General features: G+C 35.2%; 1 protein-coding gene across 1 annotated transcript; it reads left to right on the plus strand.

Annotated features, from left to right (window-relative positions):
- Positions 1–6,951: 6,951 nt before the first annotated feature.
- Positions 6,952–9,992, plus strand: LOC149541569 (pentatricopeptide repeat-containing protein At2g13600-like). The gene is made up of 2 exons (XM_089796083.1): positions 6,952–9,052; positions 9,144–9,992. Exons 1-2 carry the CDS (start codon positions 6,968–6,970, stop codon positions 9,207–9,209), a joined length of 2,151 nt encoding a protein of 716 aa, XP_089652209.1. The 5' UTR covers positions 6,952–6,967; the 3' UTR covers positions 9,210–9,992.
- The last annotated feature ends 12,923 nt before the right edge of the window (positions 9,993–22,915 follow it).

Consider the following 22,915-nt stretch of genomic DNA (forward strand, 5'->3'; position numbering starts at 1 on the left):
ATCCCATTCTTGCATGTTGTAGCGCCCATGGTAAGAAACAAAAAGTCATGATAACATCAACATTAAAATTGTGACAAGACATCAACTTTAAAACACTACTACTGTGTTGGGTACACTATAAAACAAAAAATCTATATCATAGATTTGTCTATCCTAACACAAAAAAGTGACATATTACATGGAAAAATGACAAAAAGACATGCATTGACATGGATGGGTATCCAATGTGCATCCATTGGGTGTGGGCCACTTTAAAATTTGTATCAAATAGAGTTCAAGGACACAAATGACATTCATTAACAAGGGAGGGTAGGGTTTCCAGAAGGAAGAACAATTAACTTCTGGAAAAGATTAGGTTACACCATCCAGTTTCAAAGAAAGGGTAGGAAGAGTTTATATGCAGGAACAACTCTATATCACATGTTGTGTACATTATAACTAGTAAGCTCATATTTGTTAACTAGTTGTGTTAAGCTCACACATAGCATTTAAGTTTTGAAATAATGATGCTTCTAAGAGCCAAATATTGGTGCTAGTTTTGAATTTCAAACTAGTTTTTCGTGCTTTCCCTTATTTTGTGCAACATGGAATAGTTTAATAAGAAAGAAATAGCTCTGGGTATAACCCTAATCTAGTATTCAGTACGTTATAACATGTAAGCTAGCATTAAATATCATAAGTAATGTAGTTGTAATCATGAAGTTAGTTAGAAAGTCACATTAACATTGCATGACACATTTCTTACAAATATTGAAATCACAAAACTTCTAGATGTTGTTGCCTACATTTCTATTTCAAACTACTTTTTTGACGCTCAGTTTTCATTGCTATGTAATAGCCTATATATCTATTGTAGGTTAAAGTGAAGTAAGATGATGTGATGTAATAGAGTCCTAATTATTTAGGTGCAAAAAATGATATGCTTGGCTAAAACATAAACTAAAATGTAAATATTACCAAGGGGGCCACTTGGAAGTTTACATTTTGGTATATGTTTCAAACTCATCTTGGCGAAGATGCAAATTCCATGACATCAATAATTACATTGATCACATATGTGCTAAATTTAGAATGTCCTAGACTCCCAGTGTACATTCAGATACAAGTTGTCAAGTGGGAATACATCAGTGGTATATGAAGATGCCAAGGCACATGGTTGTCCTAGAAGATAAAGTTGTGGCCTTCATAGAGAGGAGCTCAAGGAGTATAACCTCAAAAATTCCATTCTAGTTGATATGATGTATGATTCTATGTTATAAATGGCTATTAGGTTCAACCAAATGAAATATAACATATATAATCATGTTCATTAATGTGAAATGTGCCATGAAAGTAATGAAAGTAGGATGCAATATAAGAACATGCAAGGCAATATACATATCTAAGAGACAATAAAAATTATGAATGAATTGATGATAAGAATGATGACCTCTAATTTATTAATGTTCCTCATGACTACCAAAGTGCCCCTACAAATGAACAACCTGCATGAACAACTAGTCTTAGATAGGGTTTACAACCAATAACCAACACGAGGCACTGCATAGAATTCCTATATTCCCCAAATCACACAAGTGTGTACACTACAAGCCCACAAAGGGAATACAATAACATAAAACATGCATAAAATGTGCCAATTATCTTTTTTCATAACAAAAGTGACTATATTTTAGTATGTCCACTCACCAATTGAAGAATTGTTTGTGTTTTTTATACAAAGGCCTGCATGGTAAAAATAGAGTTAGTTGTAGTCATACTTCGAAATTACAAATTCAAAAGGTACCAACCCATTTATATTCAAGATTCAGCAAAATTGAACATAATGTTATGCTTCAACAACACACGTAGTTTTGTATTGCCAATTAACACAAACAATCAAATATTCAATACCACCATAACCAACAATTCAAAATATTGGTATCTCTAGTGATACATATGACTAACAATATTTGTCAATTTTTCATGATGCTAAAATTGTGCATCAGAGGATGTTCATTCCAATCTAATGATTTACACTACTTATATGTATGTGTTAAAACATGTATGCCAAGATCTCTAGATAAATTGCTTGAGATTACATACCACTTTGAATTTGCAAGTTAAAAGGGTACCAAGCTGTTATTTTTAGGAGTCAACAGAATGGAGAAAAATGATATGCTCCAACAACACATATGGTGTTGTACTATCAATTGACATACACAATCAACTATTCAATACCACCATAACCAAAAATTCAAAATATTGCTAACATTAGTAATACATATGACCAACAATATTTGTCAATTTGTCATGATGTAAAAATTGTGCATAAGAGGATGTTCATCCCAACCTAATGATTTGCACAAATCATATTGTCTTTCATGGTAAGAAAAAGGAAATTACATCACATTTTCTAGTCATGCTATGGAGGTGGTCGAAAAGCCAAATGATTGTCTAAAAGATAGAAGGGACATAAAAAACACTAAAAAATAAAAAATAGGCATCAAGATGCACATGTGCCATAATTATAAAGAAAATAAATTGAATAATAAATATTTCAATTTGGTAATATGTCCCAGTTGCAAACAATGAAATTATGTCATCGATAAAATACTATCCAGATAGTCAATATGACAACTTAACACATATCTAGCATTAACCCATTAACCATAGCCACTTGGCAAGGACGATTCTAGATGGTTGAACAAAATAATATATTGTGGGAAAAATATATTAGTTTCTGCATTTTTCATGCAGAGAAAATAGAAGCTACTTAATAGAAATAATGGATAACATGAAGGTGGATCCGTCCAAGATATCAACAAAGCATGACACTTTTGGCTAATGATATCATGTATCTGCATTCAGTGAAGCATGTAAAATATGTCAGTGAAATTTTCCCATAGGGGTGTCATAGCCCATTGAAGTGCAAGTTTTCCTTGCTTTCGATACAGGATGAACCTAGCCATTGAGAGAAATGTATCACAAATTAATAAATGGTTTTGTGTAGACTCAATAAAAATATGTTCTGCCACATGGTTTCCTTTTGGTCAATCGATGGGTGTTGTAGGCCCTTAATTTTGGCACGTTTTCTCAAGTCTTATGTCATGGATCTCTTCAATGATCAATGGCCCGAGTTTCTTTTGTATTTTTCACAACAACATTGTAGGGGTTCTCACAAAATGGCGACAGTCAATGGGTCAACTTTACAAGTGTATGCAGGTGGGTTATTACTTCGAGTTATCCCATCTCGATAGTTTTTGACAGTGACACGATTTGATTGCATGTGGCCACAAACCATTTCCAGAGCCTGTTACTTCCCCCAATGTCATGAACATGTCATGCCTTATTTGTAGTGGCATCATGATTACCCAAGAAACCAAGATGCTTAATTTAATTCAACTTACCATGTCATTATAGGTTGTGAGCATGTTCAATATGCCCCCATTTGATACATCCAAGTCCAAGATTACCAAGCTTATCTCTAGGAGAAGCAAGAGAAATACCATGAAGATCTCTTTCACTCCCCATAATGGGAGGTATTGCATAAGAAATGTTCAGACCACCTTACAAAAAGGATTGCTATAGAAAATCAAGAGCTGATGTTTAAGCTTGCTCAAGTGCAAGCATTGGAGGCACACAAGTGTCCTAGAAGCAAATTTGATAGTTTTAGATGTAGAAATCCTTCCCCTTTTCAAGTTATTGTACATGAGATGATGCCAATGGGGGAGGAATCAGTGGTGCAACAGGTCAAAGTGGAAGAACACATACTGTCAGCCATACACACAAAACTATTACTACGACAGTAGGGTACAAGTGTTGCAGAGAACAACAACATGGTCAAGGCTGATCACTTAGACCTAATGCCAACAAGAGGATGCCCCATTAACTTTGCAACAAATCAACATGTTTCCCCTAGTCATTCTTGTTTTGTGAAGTTAAAGGTGCGATAATACGTCATTCTCTATTGGTGACTCCATGCCCAATGGATTGCTTAAGACCACTAGTCTTATGCTTAGTAGACACGAATCTTGTTTGAGTCACCAGAAATGTTGGCTATTTTTTCCTGCAGTCATCCCATCACAGATAATTGATTTGAGAAAATTTCAATGGCTTGAATTTTTTCATAGTGGGTTAACATGTACATTCTATGGATAACCTTCGTGTAAAGCTCAGTTTCCTATTTTGCAGGGTCCACTTTCTGTACCTTGCAAAATGGTGAAAATAAATTTCTAGGGGTCCTTGTGGCATGGTGATAGTCAATGGTTCATCTTTACATGTGTTGAGTTGAATATCCTCACAAAATCCATGCTTGTAGATAAATTTAGTTTTATGATATAATGCTCTTATGAAACTAAGTTGGAACTAGTATTTTAAGGAAAAACTTGTAAATTGTCCAAAAATGTGGACTTTGTAATTCCAAAACACTTTTTAATGACAACACAATTCATTGTAAGTAATAAAATTCAATGTGGATGGAAGTGCTCATTATCAACCACATAGCTATATTGTCTGCATCTGACAAATAATTCAATGTCAATGGCTATTTGCCTATTGAAGATTCAAATTAATAGAGAAGTTCACGTGAAGCATCATCAGATAAAATAAGGAATTGAATGAACCATATAATATAGCGCCAATACAAATACCACATCTGCCAAAAAAATCTACAAAAATGACCATCCACCTAAGCATACAGGTCCATATGCATAGCTCTCCCCACACAAAGAAGGTATTTCTTGATGACTTCAACAATATAGTCTTGAACATTCATGCAATGCAAGTTTTTAAACCAAACCATGGAAGAATCATGAGATAGAACAAAGTCTACATGTTGTTACCCCTGACTAATTAGGGTTCTAAGATAGTAGTTTTGTTAGTTTATGGTGACTGACCAGGGAAGTACTGTACATACTCCATAGTCTCCTTAGTGGGGTTTGGCCTTGCCTTGAGAATTTTTTTGGGGCTATTTTATTGGCATTTTATGGTTGACATGTTGTAACTAATTTTAACCCTAAAGCGACAAAAATACTTGTATAAAAGGGCTTATGGTTAGGGATTTTCATAAGGTGTGATGCGATAATTGCTTCTTGCAGCAGTATTGAGCTAAAGGGATTATAGATTGTAATCAGGTTGTAATCATTGGATTGTAATAATATTGGACTCACTATTTGGTGGATGTAGCCTAGAGATTGGGTGAACCACGTTGAATCTTGGTGTCTTGTGTTCTCTTCTATGCATTCTATTATTTTCTGATATTGTTTATATTTGCATGTAATTGTTATTTTTGTCTGTGGATTATCCTAACAAGTTTTTGGGCTTCAAATCCATTGGTCCAGAGAATCAACCAATATAGTAAACTTATGATGATTCTCGCTAGGTAATGGCATGGTCATAGATGAAAATACAACAATGTGATAAAAAAAAAGACATCTAGTAGTGACAAAAACCAAAATAGAAGCATGAAGGCAAACATGACACTAGACCACAATGTGTTGTTTATGAATCATTTGTAGACAACAAAATGTTAGAGCTTCAAACCCTGGATAAAATACACACCTTGGCTTTAAGAAACATTAGAGTTTAAAACACTAGTGATAAACTAGTAAAACACCAAGTCTCAAAAAGATCCATCTATCTTAACGCCACAAATGACATGGTACAAGTGTAAAACCTTAATGTGTTGCTAATGAAACATTAATTCATAGAGAAATATTGGAGCTTCACACCCTATAAAATATTGATACCTTGGTTTTAAGAAACTTTAGAGTTTGAAACCTTAGAAATAAAGCTCGACAACTAAGAAACCCTTCTCTCGAAAGGGGAGCTATCTGATCTTTCGAAAACACAACATGTACATGAACAACAAGAAAACACGATATCATAAAATAATACACTTTTTATGAAATATTATTTCACAAAGAAATGTTGAATCTATAGAATTTTCATTATAGAAACAACCATGAAAAGAAAAGGGTTACAAAAACAAAGTAAAAACAGAGTCGTTTGTTCTAAAACAAAACAATGACATGGTGCATGGACAACAGGTAAACATGACAATAAAAACTTATACATTTTTTAGAAAAATTCGTTCACAAAGGAATGTTGGATAAAACCTTATATAGAACTACAAATATGATTTCAGGAAGCTTTAGGGTTTGAAACCCTAGAAATATAGCGTGACAACCATTTTTTATTATTCTCTTAATTCATAATTTTAAAATTATGGCGAACTTAAAATCATTATTGAGTGCATATACAATACCTGGTACACTTGTGTCCCATGTTGGTCAGCTTTTGTTGTTCACCAAAGCCTGTTGCCGCTGTCTCTTGAAATCCCCCCTGAAAAAAGTGGGCAACACAACACATAACATGAAATTAAAAAAAAAATCTCTTTCAACATTGCTTTCTTGATCATTTGCAACGAAATTGTAGAAACTAAACACTTGGTTTTGGAGGTGGCCATGTCCGTGTCCCGCACGCCATTGCTTGTTTTCCCTCGGTGTCCCGTCGAAATTACAAAATTAATGGCTTGCCAACATGTCATGGCTATTTCAACTGGTTTTCAAATTTCCTTTCCGACGCATTTCCCATCAACCAAAATCTTCTTAACCACACAATCTCCGGTGCAATTATGAGCAACCGTCTAGCACACATCATTAAGGAGTAATGTACACCGTTAGGGCTTCCAATTTCCTCTGTCCACATCCCATCATATCACATACGACCTGTCTTATCGCACCACGTCATGAAGATATGGTATATATCACTCTAATAGTGCCTCATGTCAATTTTTTTTTGCATCTCAATAACTACCGCTCTTTACTACTAATTCTTCTCTTTACTAATTGAACTTGTAACCTCGCTTTCATGAACAAGCTCACACCTAGAACAGCTCAAGCTGTCCTACAAACTAATATATCTTATTCTTTTTAACACAGCAAAGCAATGAACGTTTGTTACTGTTATTTCCAATCATAAATTACCAATGCCATCGAATGTCAATCTTACTCTCTCAACTTTATGTAGAGAAGCTCGGTTGAAAGAGGCACTACACATTCTACTCACTACACGAAACCCTCCTGTATATTCTTCTGTATATCTTCGACTATTGCAGAGCTGCATTTTCAGGAAATCTCTTTCAGAGGGTAAACAAATCCACTCCTACATCGCTCAAGGCGGATTTGTCTTCGCTTCAGGCACCTTATTTCAAAATAACGTTGTAAACATGTATGTCAACTGTGGAAGTTTAGTAGATGCACGCGAAATGTTTGACCAAATGACTAAACGGGATGTTTTCTCATGGAATACCATAATTGCAGCATACAGAAGAAATGGATATATTCATGAGGCATTGACTCTCTTTCACCAAATGCAACAAACATGTATCCAACCTGATCACTTCACCTTTGCTAGCATTCTTCCGGCCTGCGCGAAAATAAAAGATGTAGAACAAGGTACGGAGATCCATCGAAACATAATCGAAATGGGAATTTTGTCGGATGTTGTTGCAAATGCTCTGTTAGACATGTATGTGAAATGTGGAATCATACACAAAGCACGTAAACTATTTGACAAAATACCTCAGAAAAATGTTGTGTTGTGGACTGCAATGATTGCAGGATATGCGCAAATCGGAGTTTATGATGAGGCTTCAAAGCTTTTTACAGAAATGCCTCACAGAGATGTGGTTTCATGGAATGTGATGATTGCAGGATATGCACAAAATGGGTTGGTTGAAAAGGCTCTAGAAACTTTTAAGCAAATGCAATTGGAAGGTGTAAAGCCTGTCCCCACAACCTTTGCCAGCATCCTCCCAGGCTGTGCGAAAACGGGTGCTTTGCGACAGGGAATGGCCTTCCATCAGAGTGTAATCGAGTGTGGATACTTGTCAGATGTTGTGATTGTAAGTGCCTTGGTAGATATGTATGCAAAATGTGGAAGAATACACATGGCATGTGAACTGTTCGACAAAATGCCGCAGAGAAATGTGGTTTCCTGGAATGCGATGATTGCAGGATATGCACAAAATGGGTTCTCCGTAAAGGCCCTGGAAACTTTCAAGCAAATGAATTTGGAAGGTGAAAAGCCAGACTCTACAACGTTTGCCAGTATCCTCCCAGCTTGTGCCAAAATGGGAGATGTTGAACAGGGCATGGACATTCATCGACGTGCAATTGAAAATGGATTCTTGTCAGATGTTATAGTTACCAGTGCCCTGGTAGACATGTACGCAAAATGTGGAACTGTACAAATGGCATATGAGCTGTTTGACAATCTACCCCACAGAAATGTGATCTCATGGAATGCAATGATTGGAGGATATGCACAAAATGGTTTGGCTGAAAAGGCTTTTGAAACTTTTAAGCAAATGCAATTCGAAGGTGTTAATCCGGACTCTACAACTCTTGCTAGTATCCTCCCAGCCTGTGCCAAAATGGGAGCTTTGAAACAGGGCAAGATCATCCATCAAATCATCATTGAAAGCGGATTTTTGTCAGATGTAGTAATCGTTAGTGCCCTGATAGACATGTATGCAAAATGTGGAAGCATAGACATGGCACGTAAAATGTTTGAAACAATACCACAAAGAAACGTGATCTCATGGAATGCTATGATCGCAGGCTATGCACAAAACGGATTTTGCCAGGATGCTCTCAAACTCTTTGAACTGATGAAGCACTATGGAACATACCCTGACCATGTAAGCTTCACTTGTGTTTTATTAGCATGCAGCCATGTAGGCTTAGTAGAAGAGGGTTGTAAATACTTCAATGCCATGGGTGATTCTTACTGTATCACTCCTACAACTAGTCATTATATGTGTTTGGTTGACCTCCTTGGTCGTGCTGGCTATCTTGAGGAAACTTTAAACTTAATCGTCAAAATGCCAATTAAACCTGTGGTGGTTGTGTGGACATGCTTGCTTGGTGCCTGTAGAGCGCATAAGAATCCATGTTTAGGAGTATTTACTGCAACCCTTCTTCTCGAAATGGATCCCGAAAATCCTGCAATTTATGTTCTTCTTTCAAACATCTTTGCTGATGCCAAGAGGTGGCAAGAGGTTCAAATGGTAAGGAGATTGATGAAAGACAGAGGAATTAATAAGGTACCCGGCTGTAGTTGGATTGAAGATCACAAAATGGTACATGTTTTCCGTGCAGGAGACGGATCACATACACAGACACAAGAAATCTATGAAAAGTTGGAGAAATCGTCTCAAGAGCTGAAGGTAGCAAGTTATGTAACAGATTCAAACATGCAGTGAATGATGTGGAGCTGGAGGAAAACAGAATCATTCCTCTGCCATCATAGCGAAAAGTTGGCAATTGCATTTGGATTGTTAAACACTCCTCTGGGAGCAACTATTAGAATTGTCAAGAATCTTCGAGTATATGTTTATCTCCAAGATTGTTGGAAGACAAATTATTGTGCGAGATGCCAACCGGTGGACAATGCTCCTGTGGGGATTGCTGGTGATTTTAAAGCAAGCAATCTGTAACAATAAGATTGTACTATAGCAACGTGCACCTTGATGTTAAAAAATATACACAAGAGATTATGTGCACCTTGTCCAGTTCTAAGAAGTCCCGTTTTCCAAGTATTTGGGGATCTAGACCATGATTTTGACTTATAACAGATCTATAGTTTGTAATGATCTTTTTTCCACTACATACTGATGGGCTATTTGTTAAGACACCATTTATGGTAATTAACTCGTTTCAAGAAGTCGTCTGCACATACTTGGAATGAAAAGTTGGAAGGTGGTGGTGAGAATGGAAAGATGCTCGAATAATATGGAGAGAGAGGGCCTCTAATCAACTCGATGCTAAGAGAAACAACTCCAAATTTTGGCATTCGTATGGTTCTTTTGTGGATTGATTGTACTATTTTTGGGACTAATTTACACATAGCAGATTGTAAATGAAATGTACATGTTCATTTAGATATTGTTCTGCCAAGGTTCCTTCACATCCCTCCCTTTTTGTTATAGAGTTAATATATTTTTTGAACTCAAGTTTTGAAGTGTGTAATTTAAATTTATTATTTTTAATTTTGAAATATATTGTTAATATCTATATTTAGAAGGACATCCCTCCCTTTGTGTTATAGAGTTAATATATTTTGTGAACTCAAGTTTTGAAGTGTGCAACTTAAATTTATTATTTTAAAATTTGAAATATATTATTAATATCTATATTTAGAAGGAAAATGAGCATTTTAATTGTATTTTAATGAGTGTAAATCTATAATATTTGCAAAACTTATATAATAAAATTTTAGACTAATATTTGAGAGAATGAATATGAAGTGTATAGATAGAAGTAATATCATGCTTTATATAACAATTTTATGTCTATGATATTAAATATTTGATATAATATGATTCGTATTAATTGATATTAGTGTGAGAGATGGCTTCTAATTTAAAGAAAAAAAGAGTGATCTTTTGTCTAAATAAAATAAGCGATCATTATTTCATTTGAGTCAAAGCTAATATAAAATCACAAGGATTTCAAAAAGTACGATTTAAAAAATTTAAGTGTGAAAGAATTCTACAATCAATATATCATGAATCAAATTGGATACTCTCTATTTTGTACCAAAAACTCAATATACATTAGATAAACTGCATTGTACATGGCAAGCTATAAATTTAAGTCGTGATGTAATGCTTTGTTAGGGAACCCAAGAAATATTAACCTAAATATGCTACTAGGTTTACTGAAGAAATTTTTTCTCTTAAAAGTTTATGCAACATCAAGATAACACTATGGAAGCAACATAATATTTCACATCATATTCACATAAAAGCAATATAGGTACAATTCTCATTTCTCAAGGGTTCCTTAATGTTGAATCACATTTATGGAAGTTTTATTAATTAGATTTAATTTGAAATACAATGTTCACATCCATAATGAAATGCCATATACATGATCCAACAAAAGAATACATAAAGTACATACAATACCACAAAATCTATTCAAATACATGACATCCATTGCACATGTATTAGGGTATGTAGTGATAAACCAAATATAATACATTACAATGCATTGTCCTATAAGGATCTCAAAATAACAATATCTAATACATGAATACATAGATATATCAACTGAAAGTAGAGAATGTCTCCAAGAGATAAGAATGAGAATGGTACAATAGTAATAATGGAACATGCAACATTGGTGCAAATATGTGGGAACCCAATGGTTAGAGAATCACTACCTCTTGACCTCTTGGTAACCTAATCAAGTTCACTCCCTCTGTGTTGGGGAGATAAAGTCCAGTCCACACACAGATAATCAAACCATAAAATCAACAATACAAATCCTAGGTAAGGGATCTGAAAGCTCTCTATTTCAAGTGGTGCTACACATATAACAAGGATGATCCTAGAGGCAAAAAACACAAACACCTAAATATAAATACATAGAAAACCTAAGATGCATATGGGGAAGTGTCATCACATGCGCCAACTCTAAGGTTACACTGATAGTCTCTCTAGACCTCGACCCCCTAATGACTTATGTAGTATCAATAACCTTTCATATGAGAAAGGCTAACTAACTATCTAAGACCTTAATTAAGCTTCGTTTTCCACTCCCATCCTAGCTTTTACTAGTGCTCAAGGAATGAGTAAGGAACACAATTATCTTATTAATTCATTCTAAACCCTCAACTTAATATGTAGTGTTGGTGTTGATGAAAATAGACACCTCAAGAAGGATTAATCTCGACATATTATATGTAAGTATAGATAAGCTACTAGTTGTCGTAGCTTGACATGGATGACATTTTATGATTTTAAATATTTAAATATATAGCAATAAGGGTTACTTCTATGGTTAGTGGTGCGATTATGGTTAATGTTAGAGGTAGGGTTACAATTAATGTTAATGTTAAGGTTAGAGATAATTTTAAAATATTATATGAATTTAAATCTATAATTATATAAGGCTAAGGTTTAGTGTTACAAATAGTGTTAGTACTATGATCAGTAATACTATTACGGTTAAGGTTAGAGTTAGGGTTACGGTTAAGGTTAGTATTAGGGTACTAGTTAAGGTCAATGGTGTAATTGGGATTAGTCTTAAGGTTAGTGTTAGTTTCAGGGTTAGAATTAAGGTTAGTATTATAGTTAACCTTTTCATTCACATAGGGTCAATGGTGGAGTTACACTTCCAATTAGGGTGAGTAATTTAAAGTTATGAGTAGTATATTTTAATGGTTACAATTAGAGTTATAGTTTGGAGTAGGATGGGGGTTAGGATAAGGGGTTAGGTGAGATTAATATTAGAGTGATGACTACTCTTATTATGTTAACAATTAATATTAAAGTTATGATTAAGGTTAGGGTTATTTATTATGATTAGGGGTTAGGATTAGGGTTAGTATTTAGATTATAGTTTATTTAGATTCATATTAAGGTACATGCATATGCTTAAGGTTATAGGGAAGGTTAGGATAAAGTTTACAATTAGAATTTAAGGTCGAGGTTAGGGGTAGGGTTGGGGTTAGAATTAAGACTTAGGTTATGGTCAGAATTATATCCCCCCTCCCCCCTCCCTCCCTCTTTCCCTACTACTAGTCTCTTTTAAAAAAAAAAAACCAAAATATGAACCCCTCTCTCCCTCTCTCTCTCTCTCACACACACACACACACACACACACACACACACACACACACACACACACACACACACACACATCTCTTTCTACTCTCTCTAGATATGAACCCCCATCACCCTCTCTCATGTTCAACCCTTCCTCATCTCACCATCATATCCCTCTCTCTCTAAGATTTCCCACTATTGAAAGTCCCCCTCTCTTGCTTCACCACAAGTATCAACACTTTGTACATGCCCATCACCATACATTGTAAAATTGAATCGTTTATAAAATTTCTAAAATCAACATTTGACAAAAGTATCTTTGCACTATTGAAACTCTATTACAATGAAAATTATTCCAAAAAATTAATGAATTTCTTTACCACTTGCAAACTTATGGAACCATAAAAATAAAAATTCATTCTTAATTCCATGTCATGTTTTTTGCTTGATTCTAAGAGAAATTAAAACATAAATAGAGAATTTCAAGAATATATTTCTTATTGTATTAAATTTAATCAAAAAATTATACTCATTTATCATCAACACCTCAAGGAGATTGTAACATTGGATGGTGTATTATTTCATAGATAGTTTGTGTTGAATCAAAATTGATGAAGGGCATCCCCATTAATATCGTAAACACATAACATAAATAGAGAATTTTTTTTTGAGAGAACAAAATACAACCTTCTTATTATCTCCACAAGTGTGGAATTACAAAATTAAGAATTACAATATTCACACCTACATGGGCACCTTCCTTACAAAAATTTGCAAGATAGAGATGCTACTATCACCCAAAATTTCCCTAAACAACCTACAAGCCTTCCTTATATAGGAGTTTTTCATTGCTCAAGAAGGTTCTAAACACTAAGCCCTAACTCTTAAGGCCAACAAACCTCATATTATATTATTTTATTACACTTTATTACATGGAATCATCTCAAGAAAATTTATAAATTATATTTTTGGATGACCAAATTCTAGAGACCGTAACTAACAAACCGTTGGCCCAATTGGCTATCGTAACCCCTTTTTAGAAATGACAACTCCTGTTCTACAATGGCTGATTGTACAAGTGTCCATCAATCAAGGTTTGACCTCATTTCAGAGCCATTAAGGCTTTCATTACTGAGCTTGAAGTTTGGATAGAAAAAATTCATACCAAAAATCCACAATAGCTGCACTAATACATATGATATGGCAATGAAACTCATATGATAGGTTGATATATCTAAGATGAACCTTTAGATATGAATAAGAACAATCTGAAATCATAAGAAAAAATTACTAAAATAAGAAATCTTCCACAAATAGCAACTCTGCATTGAGACAACTCTTATTCAAGAAACAAAACAAAAATGATTTTGGGTGATTTGAGATTGCTTTTACACCCGTGATGCTCCTGCATCAGACACTTGAGATAATTTGAGAATTGACTCTATCAGGTCTCAAGCAATAAGACGAAAACCAAGACGGTTAACCTCCTCAATCTCCTTTGTAGCTAAAGTAGTTTCCTAAATACTCCACTGTACTTTTGTGACCTCTGTAATCACCCAAAAATGGTCACCTAGACTATTGGCCCCCTTCTCAGCATTTTGGCTAAATTATTTAATTATTTTCCTAGAACAAATCTTTAAAAAATAATTTATTTGATTAAACGTATAGTTTGACCACTATATCCTAAGTTCAAATTTAATTAAAAGGAACATGCCCCCCTTTAATTAAATAAAAGGCCCCTTTCACCCCCTTATCCTAAGTTGCACACATAAATCATTTTCCCCAATTTGAAAAAAAAAAAAAAAACTTTTTGTCTCACATGGAGATGCAAAAATCAACTATTTCTCATTGGTGGAAATGATCTTGCACATGGATCAAAAATCAACCCCCACCCTTGATCATGTTCCTCTAAATCTTTATCTCTACCATCCACACATCTTTAAAAGGGAGAGCTCTCCCCTCATCTAAGGATCCAAATTCAAATTATTGTTATGCTGTGGATTTTTCTATAGGTTTCTTGGAGAATTTGTGGAGAGCTTCTATTCTCTCTCTCATTCTTGCATAAGCATACTAGTTTAGTTTCATAGTGCATTTGTTTAGTTTCTTTTATGTAATTGAGTAACTCACATAGTTTAATTAGAAGAACTTGTAACACTCTAATATTCCTAGTTTAGTTGCATTCTTTGCATCTTATTTAGCTAGTTGCATTGTTGCATTGCATTCCATAGGAGTTCTTGGACAATAGCATTCTTTCTCTTGTCTTAGAATTTCCCATTTCATGGTTTATTTGCAAGGGGCTGCACTCCTTAGGCTTATCTAAGAGCCATTTTATTGCTCATTGTATCCCTTTGCACTCCATGATTAGGGAGCTTTAGGCCACCATCTAGGCTTCTCAATCTATGGGATTGTTTGGATAGAATGGTTGAGAGAAGTGCACAATCTAAGTGTACATTTTTGGCGCCGACCATAGTGTAGAAAAACTCTATTTCACCTCTCTTTGTCCATTTTTATCATTTCTATTTTTGACATTTTTTTAAATTTTGAGGAAGTTATCATGCGATACTTTTATAGTATTGTACGCTATTTGGATATATATTGCTACAATACTTTACCAATTAAAGTATCAAACAGAGTGTAGGATTTCATCACACAAAAGTTGTAGGTTCTATCATCCTCTTTAATATAAAGTATTACACAGGCTTGAAATATCGCCCGACCATACGAGGAAGTATTGCACTAAATTTGTGTAGTGAAAAGTATCATTTGGTTTAGGGAAAAGGACAATTTTTCAGTTTTGATTGGTATTTTGAGTTATTACAACATCTGGTTTAGGTTTTCTACATTCTTTGTTCTCTGATTAGTGACTTGCAGGTTTCTTATAGATTTTGGCTGACCCTTTGTCATTGTACTAACTCAATTGGTTTTGTAGGATTTCTTAGGTTGCTTACAAAATTTTTATTAAAAGGACACATGCCAAAGTCCAATTGCTAAAAGGGGCTACTAATATTTTGTAGGGCTACCCAAGAAAAGAAAAATAATAAACCAAGTGTGCTTATTTTTATTTTATTTCATGTGCGACATATACTAGTTGGTTTATTTTTGTAGGCACATAAAACTAGTGAGTAGGTCTCTTTGTTGGTAGGAGAGTATGCTCTTCACCCTTGTGGTGAATCAAAAATATTGACCCTTCATTGAGTCTCAAATATGAGTGGCATATTCCACTTTTTAGTTGTCTTAATTAACTTTCTTGGTGTGTTTGGGGGAAGCACTTGGAATAGGAGAGTATGCTCTTCACCCTTTGGGTGAATTAGAAATCTTGACCTCTAGGCATAGATCCATGTTGTTTCTATCTCCTAGTGAGATATTACCTTTAGAGGGCCTACTATTAGTGGAAAGATAATAATAAGAATGACACAAAGTGGGAATGAGCATAACTTAGCTAACGTGATCCATTATAATCATAAATCCCTTGACAAAGGCCAAAGCCTTGGGTTCATAGCACTTGTCTTTATTTAGTAGAAGTACTTGTGGGATTGGAACCATGAGGAAAATACTAAGAAAGAATGATTAAGGTACTCTTGTGGCCGCGAGGTCTGTTACCTACTACAAGGTAGGGTATCCTATTCATAGGTGCAAGAGGAGTTTTGCAAATGAGACCCTTTCTAAACACTATAGGAATAGAAGCTACCTTATTTATCCACTCAAAATCTTGTTGCAAGGATCGATCCTAGTGGGATACCTAGATCACCCTAAAATTTTACACTTGCCATTTGTGTCCCTTTGGTTGTGCCAATAGAACCTCCATGACAAAGCCAACATCTATTGTGGGAAACTACTTTGTGTGAGGCAAAGGGGCATCAAGCGTGAGCCAAGTTGTTGAGTAACGAGTTATGACCTTTAGATAGTTCTTCTTGGAATGTGTTTTTAAATGTGATAGACCCGTGAAAACATGTCAAACATAAACATGATGTTAGTGTTCATAGGATTTTACTTTTGATATCCCAAGTGCTTGTGTTGGCAAGGTTGCTTTGTCACTTGTACAACTATTTGAAGACACATTCATATCCCCAATTATTTTTAAACCATTGTGTTTACTGCTTCAAAATAAAGTTCTATTATGTCATGACTGTATTCTAGCCTAAAACGCTCAAAAAATTAAACTGAAATATAGATATCTTAGGCCACAAATTGTACATTACAGGGTTTATTTGCCCTTTATCACATGCCTGCCTAAGAAATATCATGTGATGCTTCACACCTCAAAAAGTATCACACTAAATCAAAAACACTATCACATGCTTGTTATAGGTTCTATTGCACTCCCTGCCAATAAATATCATATTCCTATAAAGTATCACAAGCCTGTTGTATAAAATATTGCATGATAATATCTGCTACACAAGTATCACTTGCTTTGTTGTGAAATATCTCTTGATTCTTTCTTCTTTCAGAATTGAGTCTAGACTACACCTAGTTGAATTAAGGGTATTTTTGCCTAGTCTTATCATAGTCTGGTTTGAAATCCTCATGTCTAGTATGGTCTAAATCTAAAGAGATGGGTCTAGCCGTTTAGATACAAACTTAATGTCTCTTTGTTCACTTGTCAAAAACTTTGTTACCTCATTTTCTTGGCTACTTTCTATCGATCTTCTTGCTCAATTCTTAGCTAGAACCACTAGTGTTGTAAATTCTTGAGCACTCTTGGTAGGCCACTTGCTCCATTCTATATTTTGACAAGTGATCATTGTGACTATACAAGTTTTTACCTTGAAAGGCTCTATTTTTCTTTCTATGCTAAAGACTAATCCTTACATGCCAGTTACAACTAGGCTCCAAGTCATTCAAGGAAGTCACCCCTCATTTACCTTTGCACAATTGACAACTCCAACTAGACATTTTCATATGAAAACCTGTGAGGAAGAACTTGTCCTTGATAGGCAAGAAGAGGCTAACACTAAAACTTGGCATAATCTACTATATCTCTTTTACAATCTTTTTGATACCCCCTTTGACACCCCTAGGGCCATAGACAATGTTTCACTCACCATGAATCCTGAAGAGAGGAATTGTCACCTAGAGGACCTTTTTGCACAAAAAAGAGGAATACACTCATTTAGATAGAGAAAGACTAGAAGAGGATAGGCACATGTCCACTAGAGAGATGTTGTATCAACTTGTTGAAACTAGCATCCGTGCACATGACTTTGAGAATAGGCACTCTGATGGTAGCTACATCAACCCCTTCATGAACAACCCATCTTCTCATAACAGTGGGAACAACATGACACCTAGATCACCAATGATGCATGCAACAGGATGTCCCTCATCCCCTAAACCCTCACAATCACATCATGAGAGTGAGGTAGATAATGAGGTTACTAGTAAGGACCTTATGAGATTCCACCAAGATAAACTCCTTGAAAAAATCATGCTAAAGGACTTAGAACAAAATAGGGACCAATACTTTCACAACATAACACCTAGGGGAGGGAAACTCCCCCAGGACTAATACTTCTAAAGGATCATACAAGAAAGAGAACCAATTGAGATTGAGATCTTGAAAAAATAGATGTAAGAGTTAAGAAGTCAGCTTGCACAATTACAAATGGTGAAAGAGAAACCTAAGACATCTTTTATAAAATCTATCTGTTCTCTACCATTTGATAGGAATATTTACATGGTACCATTTCGAAGGGATATTGAGGTTCCCAAGTATGATAAATATGATGGAAATGGTGATCCACATGACCATGTACACCACTTCTATGCTCTTAGCATGGACTTTATACACGAGGACACATATCTCATGAGGTTATTTCCTAGAAGCTTAAGGGGATAAGCTATGAAGGGTTCATCAAATTGTCACCCCCTCTTAAGACATTTGATGAACTTGCACAAAACTTTATTCAAAAATACTCTTACAACATCCAATATCCCATCACTATGTTGGACTTGTGCAATATCAAACAAAAACTAGGTGAACCCTTTTCTATATATCTACAATGTTGGAGATCATTCCACTCAAAGTATCCTTGACAAATACATGAAAGTGAGAAAATTGACATCTTTGTCAACTCATGCGTGTTTGAGTTATACTATGATTTTAGAAAACAATTATTCACCTCATTTATGATATGGTTGAGTGTGCTTATTTCATTGAGGATGTGGCCATAAAAAAGGGTGATATTGTTCTTATTAAAGAGAAAAATGATAATTGAAATGGGAAAGGCAAAGGTAAACCTTGGAACAAAAACAAATATACAGTCAATGATGGAGTTTTAGATGTTCCTATGACTAAGGAATCAACCTTTAACCTCTCCAATGCTATATATGCTACAAAACAACAAGAGACCTCAAAAACAAAATATTTTGAAAAACCCACGAGGTCCTCTAAACCAAGACACACCTATACACCAATGGCTAAATCATATGAAGTGGTCTTGAATACATTGCTTGATAACAAGCTCATTATGTTTCTCGACAATTTATGTCCCTATGATTCACCTGCCAAACTTGATTGGTGGAGAGATGACCAATATTGTAATTATCATAGGAAAAAAAGTCATAATATGAAGAATTTCTTCAAACTTAAGGATACCATCTAAGATCTCATTGATCAAGGAAAAGTTGTCACGAATGACTTAGTCAAAAAGTTTGATCACAAAGCCTTTAAGAAACCATTACCTGAATATAAGAAAGGTGAAACATCAAAAATCAACAAAAAATTTAATAACACCAAGTATAGATATGCCTATAACAACATAGGCAATGTGATTAACATGCTTAAGCCCCTAAGTGAAAATATTTACATGACGGGCCCCAAGTTCGATGAGGAACCCAACTATGATACCAATTAAGAGAAGCCTAAAGTGGTCTTGAGAACACACAGCTCTCATCAAAACTATCAAGACACTAGGCCTAGCGTATCTCCTAAGGTGTCAAATTCCTCCTCTCCACATGGTAAAACCTTAAACATTGTCACTAGGGGGCAATCTAAAGTTGTTCTCAAAGTGGCACATGATCCCAAGAATGCCTCATCTTCCAAATAGGTGGCTCCACCTACTATATCTAGTTATGATCTCGTAAGTCAATTGTAGCGGACCCCCACATAGATCTCTATTTTTGAGTTACTAAAGTTGTCTCCTCTACACAAGGAGATCCTAGAGAAAGCTTTTTGCACAACTAACGTCTCCACAAATATTGATGCCAATGATACCAAGATATAGTTAACCATATCTCTTCACCTCATTACCTTAAATTTTCCAAGGAAGATGACAAATCTCTTAGTCATCCTCATAATCTCGCTCTCGATATTTGTTGGTTAACAGTTTGTCTTCTCGTTAGATTTATAATCCCTGACTCTTCTTCACGCCCAAGGTGAGAGAACAAGAGAATGTCACCAACAAATGGGTCAGCGTATATGTACAATCACTGCCCTCTGAATTAACAGGTACAACTCCCTGATTGTATTAAATATTCAATGAATTTGTTTTTATCAATCACCAAATACATTGAGTAATGAAATTAACTGAATTACTTTTTTGGCACAAGCAATTCAGTTAATTTCATTACTCAATGTATCTGGTGATTGATAAAAACAAATTCATTGAATATTTAATACAATCAAGGAGCTGTACCGATTAATTCAGAGGGCAGTGATTGTACATATACGCTGACCCATTTGTTGGTGACATTCTCTTGTTTTCTCACCTTGGGCATGAAGAAGAGTCAGGGATTATAAATCTAACGAGAAGACAAACTGTTAACCAACAATTTTTGGCGACTCCGCTGGGGAGAACTTGAAAATATTTTGAAAATAAAGAGTATTAGAAGTTTTTCTTAGAATTATAAATACCCTGGATTCTAAATTTACCACGAGTGCGAAACAGAAGGGAAAAGTTGACCTAGTGTACGAAGAACTTAAGAAGGTCAATTTTCCTATCTTGGATGATAGATTCATAAAAGGAATAACGAGAACAAAGGAGTTTGAAGTCAAGAATCCTGAAGAATTTTAGTTGCCTGTGCAAGCCTCTTTCAGACCAAGAAGAAGCAAATCTTCCTTTCATCCAATAGGTAGAATTTCCATTTCAACCACTTGTAATTCACTGTTGTTACACGGTATTTCTCTTCCCCTATCAGTTTCCATTCATACACCTGTACAAAACTTAGCAATAACAAACATGGCAGTCCCATGGGGAAATGCAATAGGACCATTGAACCTTGCAGATAATCATGATTTACCAAGAGCTTCAAGGAAGAATTTTCCAAAATTCAATGGTGACGATACAGTTTCAGCAGAGCAGCATCTAAGTGCTTTTCATAACGCTTGTAGTTTAGTTAATCCTCAGTATGAAGACACTGCGATGAGAATGTTTGTAGATACTCTTGTAGATGATGCTGTAGATTGGTTTCAAGATTTGCCTGCAGGATGTATAACAAATTGGAATGACATGAAACAAAGATTTGAAGACAGGTATAAAAGTACTGAAGATGCTCAAGTCTTGTTATTACAGATAGCTCAAATAAAGAAAGAACCGTCTATATCTATGAGGGATTTTAATGCCAAATTTAATAAATTGATAAAAAGAATTCCAACTGCCAGTACACCTACAGTGGATAATCAGAAGACTTTCTACATCAGTTCTATGCCTCCTGAACTTGGCTACCAAATAAGAAGAGCTAATGTAGCTGATTTGCAAACGGCTCAAACATTAGCTATAGAGATGGAGGATGATATGATAGCTTCTGGGAGATGGAAGAAAGACCTTCAGATTGGGCCTTCTAATAGCACAACTGGCACTTCAAACAACACTGAAACAATGTTACAAAAGTTATCAAATGAACTAATTGCATTAAAGAAACAGGTCACTAAGCCTGCTCATTCTTTTCATCAGCCTTATCAAGGTGGGAATAAGAATTTACAAATTCCTGCTCCAAAACAGAGGTTGGCTATTGAGGCTCCTCCTAAGAAACATGTGATGTGTGCTTTTCATCTTAGAGCTGATCATGATGGAGACACATGCGCAGATATGATCAGGTATAGACAAATGGAAGAAGAGAAAGAACAGAGAATAGAATATCCAGAAAGTGATGATGACCATGCTCTACATGGCGACTCCGTAAATCTATTTTGTGAGTATAAGTTGGATTCAGAAAATGGAGGTGATTGTTTTGCTACATTGAATGGACCACAGCTCACTGTGATGACCAAAAATCAGAAGAAGAAAAATCAAATATCCAATGTTGTACCTAATAAGAATCAGGCATCTTCTAGTAAAATTGGTAAAGATAATAATATATCAGCAACTTCTTCACACAAAGATCACAGAGGTAAGTCATCTGATTCTTTTGACATTGTATAGTTTTGTGAAGAAAGTAAAATTCAGATTTCTCCCATTGATTATTTGAAATCAAATCCTGATCAACTTCAAAGATTAGTAGAACATTGTACGAATAAGGTTGATGATTTTGTCAATGCTAATGTCAATAGTAAATCCTTAAATGAAGAAGGTGTTTCAATTTCTAAGTTGTTTCAGGAAGAGGAGTCCGCTGTTTTAGCTACTGGTTCAAATTTAAAACCGGGACCCTTCTATATATCTCTTTTTATTAATGGAAATAGATTGAGTAATTGTATTATAGATTTAGGGCCCTCTAATAATGTCATGCCTGCATCAGTAGCTAAAGCCTTGGGATTGCCTTTGACTAAAGCTTTTGGTAGATGCTATTCAATGGATGCAAAACAAGTGCCCCTAGTCGGCCAAATAAAAGATGCCCCAGTTGCCCTTGCAGCCTATCCTTCCAAAAGATTAAAACTCACCATACTTGTGGCTGATATCCCTACCAGCTATGGGATGCTTCTCAGTAGAAGCTTTTGTAAAGACATAGGAGGAGAAATTAAATTAGACTAGTCTGTTGCAACTATTCAAGTAGGGGATAAGAAAGTGAAGTTAGAGCCAGAAGAAAAAGACAAGTTTACTGTGCTCAAGTCAGATGATCCTAGGTCCCAAATACTTTATCAAGAAATGCAATTTGGTAATTACATGCTTTTCTTTGATGATTCTAATGTTCAGGAAGAAAAAGATCAGACTAATTTTGATGATAAACAAATATGGACATTGGAATTTGATGGTAGCTGTGCTAAAGCCGGTTCTGGTGTAGGAGTAGTATTGATTGCTCCTAATGGAGAAATTACATGCTTGGCTTATAAGTTAGATTTCAAGAACACTAATAATACTGCAGAATATGAAGCACTCCTTCTTGGTATGGAAGCGGCTAAGAAAAGAGGAGTCAAATTGTTGAAAGTACAAGGTGATGTTG

The sequence above is a fragment of the Cupressus sempervirens genome, chromosome 8 (assembly GCF_028749045.1).
Source record: "Cupressus sempervirens isolate cs-2001-9-10 chromosome 8, ASM2874904v1, whole genome shotgun sequence".
Taxonomy (NCBI): Eukaryota; Viridiplantae; Streptophyta; class Pinopsida; order Cupressales; family Cupressaceae; genus Cupressus; species Cupressus sempervirens.

Coding starts and splice junctions, on each gene's coding strand:
- LOC149541569 (XM_089796083.1), top strand. CDS start 6,968: ATGCCATCGAATGTCAATCTTACTCTCTCAACTTTATGTAGAGAAGCT. Junction 9,053..9,143: donor GGTGGCAAGAGGTTCAAATG/GTAAGGAGATTG, acceptor TTTTCCGTGCAG/GAGACGGATCACATACACAG.